This window comes from Entelurus aequoreus, linkage group LG08, assembly GCF_033978785.1.
Source record: "Entelurus aequoreus isolate RoL-2023_Sb linkage group LG08, RoL_Eaeq_v1.1, whole genome shotgun sequence".
Classification (NCBI taxonomy): domain Eukaryota; kingdom Metazoa; phylum Chordata; class Actinopteri; order Syngnathiformes; family Syngnathidae; genus Entelurus; species Entelurus aequoreus.
In genome coordinates, this window is record NC_084738.1 from 57,980,398 (window position 1) to 57,990,479 (window position 10,082).

At 36.6% G+C, this 10,082-nt stretch overlaps 1 protein-coding gene across 1 annotated transcript in view; it reads left to right on the plus strand.

Moving 5' to 3' along the window:
• The first annotated feature begins 5,004 nt into the window (after nt 1-5,004).
• psmd11b (proteasome 26S subunit, non-ATPase 11b) overlaps nt 5,005-10,082 on the plus strand; it is a 26,124-nt gene continuing 21,046 nt past the window's right edge. The window contains exon 1 of the mRNA XM_062056904.1: nt 5,005-5,158. Within this exon, the coding sequence (XP_061912888.1) occupies nt 5,068-5,158 (91 nt within the window). The 5' untranslated portion in view covers nt 5,005-5,067. The remainder of the gene's footprint in view (nt 5,159-10,082) is intronic.

The following is a 10,082-nucleotide window of genomic DNA, read 5'->3' on the forward strand; positions in this document are numbered from 1 at the left end:
TGTCTTGGGAGACCCTACCAGGGGGCATAAAGCCCCCGGACAACATAGCTCCTAGGATCATTGGGACACGCAAACTCCTCTACCACGGTAAGGTGGCAGCTCAGAGAGGAGATGTATCCAGTGATTATACTAAAGTTATTTTCCATTTAACTTCACCAGTTTTAGATTATTTGTATTTTTATTTTCACATTTGCCGTTCAAATACTGAGAAGAGACGGTGTGGTGATCAGCAGCCAGTTGAGGCACGTCACTGATTTGTGCCTCAACATGGATTGTGCGCAATGACTGGCTAACTGCTGGCCTGCTGTGCAGTGAGATCGTATTTCTATATGAACTATATTATACATTTCCATAGTTTAGTTTGCTGAGGTATATAATGTCCAGTGTATTTTGTCAACAACTGTATGTGTGTAACGTGCTGAGCATTCATAAAACTGCTGCGAAGACTCACTGTGTGAGGCTCGTCTCATAACCCCGCCTCCTGGTGCCAAGCATCTCCGCCGCAGAATGCACCGCCCGACGGGAGCGCCACACCAACCAAAGCCCACACCCAAACCCTCCACGTGCAAGACCGAATCCACCCAAAAAAAGTCACTTAACAAGAAGCCAAAAAGTGCAAAAACAACAATGCTCGCGCTGCAGGAGCCGCGAACGACCGCAGGGACACAACATTAAGTACACCTGCACTGCAGGTTCATATGTTGTTTTTTTTAATTTTTAGTTTTTTTAGTTGTTTTTTTTATTTTAATTTTAAACAACATAAAAAAAGACAAGATACACTTACCATTAGTGCATCAACCCAAGAAAACCCTCCCTCCCCCATTCACACTCATTCACACTCATTCACACTCATTTACACAAAAGGGGCTGTCTCTTTCTGTTATTAAAAAAAAATAATCTTCTGGTTCCTACAATATAGAATAATACAGTCTGCAAGGGATACAGTCTTTAGAGCACACATGATTGTGTGTGGTGCTGGTCCATTAACATTTTTCATTAATTACTATCTTTTATGTAATTGTTTTTATATTGCTTTACTTTCAAACAAAACAAACAAAGGACCTTAACTTCACCAGACCGGGTTGTCAATGAAATCAGATTGTTCAAAAGGGTTCTTAATACCAGGTCCAGTTCAATCATAACGTCCTGATCGGGCTCAGCAACACACACCTTCACCCATGTACACCAAAAACCAGGGAACACAACAGGTTGCATACAATGCACATACAAAAATACATTTTCAAATTAAGCACCCATGTACAGTCCAGATCACATCCAAGTCGAACTCAGCAACACACACCTTCATTTATGTACACTTAAAATAGGGAATGCAACAACAGATTGCATATCATATATAAACAAAATTACATTTTCAAAATAAGCCTTTGAGGACTTCCCATCTCTTTTTATGTTTTTTTGGCATCATTATCGTTTATAACCATATAATTTTCTAAAGTTAAAAAATACTGAATAAATGTTTTAACGAAAGAAATACTAAGTGAATATCTGTTTTTGGCATTAAAAATAAACCTTTTACCGAGTACTATAATTAAATTGACTAAATCATGACTGTCAATGAACTCTCCCAAAATAACAGAAACCACATCAAGCTTCATAAACAAACCAATCTTTAAACACATTTTTCAACTTCCACCCAAAACGAAGACACAATATGACAATACCAAAACAAATGTAGGGTGGATTCAGGCTCCTGACAACAAAATCGGCAATCATCTGATTCTGTCATATTCCATATTTTTAACATTTTTCCAGTGGGTAGGAAGTTATAAATAATTTTAATTTGAAAATAACGATTTTGCACATCGATAGTGGTTTTGTAGATTAATTTGAATATTGCATCCCACGGCAACGGGCAGTCAAAAAAGTCCTCCCATTTTCCATATGTGTTGTATGGGGCAGCCTTCAAAGATTTCTTTATTAAATAAAACTTATATATTTTTCTATTTATTTTAGTTCCTCTTTGCCAACTAGAATTTCTTATTAAGGGTTTACAAACTAATAATTTAGTAGTTCCATAATTAATTTGTTTCCATCTTTTCCCAATGACTCCAGTTAGTTGATTAAATGAAAAGCTTGAACAAGCATCACCATACATGGTTGTAAATTAATCATATTTCATAATTTTACCATTCTCATTGATAATGTTATTGACAAAAATGATTCCTCTTTCAAGCATATTTTTCCAAAAGAAAGGCTTTCCATCTATTACAATATTAGAGTTCATCCATATTATCTGCTGCAAAACATCATCTCTATTTTTTGGTACATAAAATTGAAAACACCACCATGAGTGGATTGTTTCCTTTATGAACCCCGCCATGTTTCCCAGCAGACTCTCTCCATAAGAAAAATGGGAGGGGATCACTTGTAAAAAAGGATACAATTTATTTTGATACAGTACATGTTTTTTGTCTAACAGGACATTTGTGTACCACTCAGTGTTTAAATACATATTTGGAACAATTGATGCTTTTAAAGACAGACACATAGCTTCAAGGTTGAGAAGTTTCAGGCCCCCATATTCATATTCATTGTACAAAACCTTTCTTTTAATACTTTCTGGTTTGCCGTCCCAGACCAAATCGAAGACCCTCCGCTCATAAATCTTAAAAAAGTTTTGTGATGGAGCTGGTAATGACAAAAACAAATAAATAAATTGAGGAATAATTAACGAGTTGATAATAGATATTTTACCATACAAGGTTAAGGATTTCCCTTTCCATAATTGCATAATTTTATCCAGCTTTCTTAGTCGATTATCATAATTTACTGAGCCTAGAGCCTAGGTTCATATGTTTGTAAATCTGACTGTGATGATGCAGTCGTGCCTCACCAGACATTAACCTCACCGCACGCCACTGATATATATACATACATATATGTATATATATATATATATATATATATATATATATATATATATATATATATATATATATATATATATATATATATATATATATAAATAAATGTAGATATCAAAATAATACGCATTACAAAGTATACATATTCAAAAATGGTTATCATAAGTGAATATAACGCAAACGATGTATATTTTCGCGAGAGCTTGTTTTGTTTACTTGACACCACATTTCCCAGCATGCACTCGGCGCCGCGACGTAACGCAATGACGTCACGTCCTCCCGTCCTCCACATTCAGGCTGCACTGACAAGATTGCTCAAGACAATAAAACAATACACCGCTTCAACAACAATAATTCCTTTTTTGTTGCTTCAATCATCCTGTAAACAACAAATAAATATAGATAAATCAAAATAATATGCATTAAAAAAAAGTATACACATTCGAAAATGAATATTGTAGGTGAATACAAAGCAAACTATGTATATTTTCGCGAGAGCTTGTTTTGTTTTCTTGAGACCACATTTCCCAGCATGCACTCGGCGCCGGGACGTAACGTAATGACGTCACGTCCTGCCGTCCTCCACATTCAGGCTGCACTGACAAGATTGTTCAGGACTTGTGAAAGCACTCGCGTTCAGTATGGCAGGGCATCTGTTGCTTCATCCTGGACAATATTCATGACAAATTTGTGCTTTGTTTTGAAGATGTGCTATTTGGATTTACACTGTATGAAAAAAAATTTGAAAAGGAATTTTACCTTTACAACCTTTATATTATACGTACGTTTCTCAATACTCTACCTGTTTTTTGTGCCTTTAAAAAATAATTAGAACTCTACGTTAAAATACTCTCTACCTCTAACAACCAAAAAGCTGTGAAAACGATGATGCTGTGCTCCAAATTTAAATTATTCACTGAACTTGTGTGATCCTATGGCTTTGCACTTTAATATATATATATATATATATATATATATATATATATATATATATATATATATATATATATATATATATATATATATATATATCTATTTTAGTTACTTTATTGAGTTTACACCACCCTGCCGCTGATTTGTACTGTTTTTGTACTGTTTTTGTACTTATTTTGAATATTTTTATTTTTCGATTGTTTGTAAATGTTGCAGTTTATAAATAAAGGTTTATAAAATTAAAATAAAAAATAAAAAAGATTGTTCAACACAATTAAACAATACACCGCTTCAACAACAATAATTCCTTTTTTTGTTGCTTCAATCATCCTGTAAACAACAGATATCAAAATAATACGCATTACAAAGTATACACATTCGAAAATAATAATAATAATACAAATTTGTAACACACTTTACATTTGTTAAAATCTCAAAGTGCTACAAAGTATAAAAAAGGTAAAAATTAAAAATAGAAAGTTGGAATGTATAATAAAAAATTAAAATAGAAATAAAAACATGAAAAACACTAGATACACACTAGATAAAACATAGAAACATAGGTCAAATAGAAATAAAAACATGAAAGCACCGGATAAGGCAATCAGTGCATTTAAAAACAAGAAGGCAGAGCAATGAGATAAAAGCAGTGCTAAAAAGGTGATTTTTAGTCCCTTCTTAAAACGGTCGACCGACTGTGGAGCAGAAAGCCCGGCGGCCCATTGTTTGAATGAATGTCAAAAGTGAATATAATACAAACGATGTATATATCTTTTTTTTTTTTTTTTCAAAACCTTTATTTATAACATTCAACATTTACATACAATCAAAGAAAAAAAAATCAAAACAAGTACAGAAACAGTACAAAACAGCACCAGGGGGTTTGTAAACTCAATAAAGCAACTAAAGAAGAATGCAATATATATATATATATATATATATATATATATATATATATATATATATATATATATATATATATATATATATATATATATATATATATATATATATATTGGTTGTTAGAGGTAGAGAGTGTTTTAATGTAGAGTTCTAAATCTTTTTTAAAGGCACAAAAAACAGGTCCATTTATGAATATAAAACTTAGCCAAACGATGTATATTTTCGAGAGAGCTTATTTTGCGTTCCTCGGACCACATTTCCCAGCATGCACTCGGCGCCGCGACGTAACGTCATGACGTCACGTCCTCACGTCCCCCTCATTCCGGCTGCACTTTGAATAAGGAAGATGGCGGCTGCAGCAGTGGTTGAATTTCAGAGGGCTCAGTCCCTCATTAGCACCGACCGCAACGCCTCCATCGACATTCTGCACTCAATAGGTAGGGGACGCGTTCGGGGTCTCCCGCTACGGACCGCTATCCCCCCGCCCCGGCCGCCGTGTTTGGTGGATTCCGGGCCGGTGCGAGGCGCTAGCTTGCTCGGGGTAGCAAAGAGCCGGCTGTGCGGTGCTGACTCACTGCTGAATGCTCTCCTAACGGGGAGCACGTTAGCGGGTTAGCCGCGCGGCTAACACCAGGCCGGGTTGTCCGCCGTGTTCCACATGTCGTGTCATACTTTGTAGTCGGGCTGTTTTACGGCTGTAATCTGCTAGTTGTGCTAATATCCACACTACTACGTTATCCGCGTAGCTAGCTAGCCGCGGTTGTAGCTACCGTTATTAGCCTGTTGTCACCATGTCGGCGACAGTGACTGGGGAGGCTGTGACAGGGCGATCATTTCTTTTTCTCACAATGACACAATCATATGTTAACTTTTTGCGATTGTGTGTAACCTTAAATCGGCCTGTAAGCACCTCCCAGTGTTGCTGTAGGGCAGCTCGTCCTCAAATTGCCTTGTCACACCAGCCAACTAGCTGTCAACCACAGCAGACACCTTGTTTGTCCTCTTGGAGACACACTTTTGGTCTCAACTTTGTGGTTGATTAGTCTGAAAATACCAAGTGTATTGACTATTTAGGGGTTTCTACTCTCTCTATGTAAAGATAATTCATTTTGTTGCATTTAAATACAAATGAAAATGAGTAAACCAAAACCAGAGGTGGGTGGTATCGCGCTACATTTACTCAGTTACATCTACTTGAGTAACTTTTGGGATAACTTGTACTTCTAAGAGTAGTTTTATATTTATAGAGAAGAAACGCTACGTTTACTCCGCTCCATTTATCTATATTCCATCTGTTAATGCACGCTTTGTTTGTTTTGGTTTATCAGACAGACCTTCAAAGTAGGATCCATCGCAAACCTGGGCATTCTGCGGCCCGCGGGCCACATCCGGCCCTTTGTGCGTGCCAGTCCGGCCCGCGTGAGGCCAATCTTAAATTACAAAATACATTTTAAAAAGTATCTACACTACCGTTCAAAAGTTTGGGGTCACATTGAAATGTCCTTATTTTTGAAGGAAAAGGTACTTTTCAATGAAGATAACTTTAAACTAGTCTTAACTTTAAAGAAATACACTCTATACATTGCTAATGTGGTAAATGACTATTCTAGCTGCAAATGTCTGGTTTTTGGTGCAATATCTACATAGGTGTATAGAGGCCCATTTCCAGCAACTATCACTCCAGTGTTCTAATGGTACAATGTGTTTGCTCATTGGCTCAGAAGGCTAATTGATGATTAGAAAACCCTTGTGCAATCATGTTCACACAACTGAAAACAGTATAGCTCGTTACAGAAGCTACAAAACTGACCTTCCTTTGAGCAGATTGAGTTTCTGGAGCATCATATTTGTGGGGTCAATTAAACGCTCAAAATGGCCAGAAAAAGAGAACTTTCATCTGAAACTCGACAGTCTATTCTTGTTCTTAGAAATGAAGGCTATTCCACAAAATTGTTTGGGTGACCTCAAACTTTTGAACGGTAGTGTATGTCGAGTGTGCAATACAACGGTGCTGCTTTTGTTTTGAAAAGCGTTATTTGTATTACTTCCGTGTGGACATATGCGCGTGCGTGCGTGATTGTGAGTGAATGTGAACAGCTGCAATCACAAATTACAAAATAAAGTTGAAAAAACATCTATGTCGTGCGCGCAATACAACTGTGCTGCTTTTATTTTGAAAAGTGTTATTTATGGGCCTATGTCCGTGTGTAACCTGTGAGTGAAGGTGCACAGCCACAAGTGATGCGCACGGTCATCCCCCGAGACGCTAAAAAGAGAAAAGTTGATGATGAATGGCGTGTTTTCAACAAGACATGGACTGCCAAGCAACGTTCCCTCTAAGGTGCGCGCCTGCGCAATTGCGTACTGCTGAAGCGTCCTTTGCGCACAGCAAATATATGCCGCGCACCAAATCAAACCCATCTGAATTCTAAACAAAATAAGCACATTTATTCTGTATAATTTTGCAATGCAAATCTGAGTGACAGTGACAACAAGCGGCCCTAACGGTGTTCGTCAACACCGTTCAATTGAACACCGTTCGATTATTGTAACGTCTATCGAGATGCTTCGAGGCCAGGAATTATATCGATCACTTTATTGAGCAAAACTGTTTATATTGGGCCATAACCACACCAAAAACATGAGTAAAACACTTCTATCTCGAAAAACTAGTCATTTTCTGCCGTACAAACCAGGCCAAAACCAACTTGTCATCTGTCACCAACACGCATACCACTAAACCACTGGTGCGTTTATGGCCACACAAAAAGTCAGACAACTCAAACACCACACAGTTACACTATGACTCCTCAGTCATACGTGTGCCTATTTTACTGACATTTATTATTAATGTTAATTAATTTATATTAATCATGGAATGCTGTTACTAGAGAAAGTTACAGGAATGCACACTTCATCCTATGCTTACATTTCATTGTGCAACATGAGGATGTTTAAGGGGAACTAAATGTCATCTCTGAAAGGGGTACAAATGATTTCCAAAGCAGTGCTTTTGGTATAAAGTTAAGGTAGGTTAAATGAAAGTGTTATTGTTATTAGTAATTATTATTATTATTATTTATCTTACGGTATATATAAAAAATAATATTGAGCAAAATTTAATTGAAATATATAGTGCTCGGGTTGCTCATGCGGCCCCCGGTAAAAATTAATTGCCCACCCCTGATCTGTCGCATGCCTGCGTTTCACCAATCAAATGCAGTCACTGGTGACGTTTGACTCCGTTTCACCAATCAAACAGAGCCAGGCGGTCACATGATTAACAAGCTTAAGCTCACATGAACTCAACGTCAAATTAGAGGAAGCACATCGCGGTAAGTAACGTTAGTAGATATTTTGTCTGTCACCGTAGGCTGATGTTAGCTTCCCTGCTATGAATCACTGTCAAATGTACATCGTGTTGGGACATTTATTAACGCACTGCAGCCTCATAGACAGACAGACAGAGACACACTAACACGCACACACACACACACACACACACACACGTATGCATACAAACACCAGTCAGAAGTGTACAGTGTGTTCCCACTGGTGCAGCCCACACCTATCAGTTTATGGTTTGCGTAAAGGCGAACTTGTTATTTCCCTTTGTAATCTCTGCCTACTGAGCCTATGGTGCTGTTAAGTTATTGTGGCTTAATTTGCCTTAATTTTTTTATGTTAATGTATTATTATTTAATATATATTATTGTTTTAGTTGCTTAAGAGATATTCCTGGCTCTGAATTTGCTCATTGTTATTTTTATGTTTTTGTGCATTATTTTTTGCCGTCATCGTGAAACGAACAGGTTACTCATCAGTTACTCAGTACTTGAGTAGTTTTTTCACAACATACTTTTTACTTTTACTCAAGTAAATATTTGGGTGACTACTCCTTACTTTTACTTGAGTAATAAATCTCTAAAGTAACAGTACTCTTACTTAGGTTTGGTTGATATCAGCACTTCAGTCATCAACAATTATATCATCTGAGAAATGGACATTGAAGCAGTGTAGGTCTGACTTGGTAGGATATGTACAGCGAGCAGTGAACATAGTGAGCTCAGAAAGCATAAGAACTAGTATATACACATTTGATTATTTACAATCCGGGGGATGGTGTTAGTCTAGGGTTGTAGCTGCCTGGAGGTGTTCTTTTAGTGCGCTTTTGAAGGAGGGTAGAGATGCACTTTCCTTTACACCTGTTGGGAGTGCATTTCATATTGATGTGGCATAGAAGGAGAATGAGTTAAGACCTTTGTTAGATCGGAATCTGGGTTTGACGTGGTTTGGGGAGCTCCCCCTGGTGTTGTGATTATGGCGGTCATTTACATTATGGAAGTAGTTTGACATGTTCTTCGGTATATGGAGAAATATGGGGAAACAACTACAAACGTACACTTCATTCACTAACTGTGTTACAAAAAAGATCAGTTAGAATCATACATAATGTTGGATTTAGAGAACATACAAACACTTTATTTATTGAATCACAATTATTGAAAAACAACGATTCGGTGCATTTGCAAACATCTAAAATGATGTACAAACCAAACTATAACCCGTGACCCAAGAATGTACAACAATTCTTCACAACAAAAGAGGAGGAATATAACCTTAGAGGAAAATCCAATTTAAAACATTTGTATGCTCGTATAACACTTAAAACCTTTAGCATATCATTATGTGGAATTAAATTATGGAACGGATTGACCAAAGAAATCAAAGAAAGCACCAATATGTTTCAGTTTAAGAGACGGTTCAAACTACAAGTGTTCACGAAGTACACAGAACAAGAATTATGATAAACATCTTGAACCCTTTTTTTTGTTATTGAGACAAATATTTATGTATTTAATATTTGTATGCTTACTAGGGCTTGGCGATATGGCCTTTTATTAATATCTCGATATTTTTAGGCCATGTCACGATACACGATATATATCTCGATATTTTGCCTTAGCCTTGAATGAACACTTGATGCATATAATCACAGCAGTATGATGATTCTATGTGTCTACATTAAAACATTCTTGTTCATACTGCATTAATATATGCACATTTTAAACTGTCATGCAGAGAGGGAAATCACAACTAAGTCAATTTACCAAAAGTGTATTTATTAAACAGTTATTAAGCAGTGGCACAAACATTCATGTCATTTTTAAAACAGAAAGTGCAAGATTGTCAGAGACATTTTAAAACAAGCTATTAGTGCACTTTTGTGCATGATGTCACTAAGATGACAAATCAAAACAACACTAAATTAAAGTGCACTTTTTGTACAGAACCCCACTACAATAGTTTAAAACAAATAAAGTGCACTTCTGTGCATGATGTCACACAAGATATTTCAAT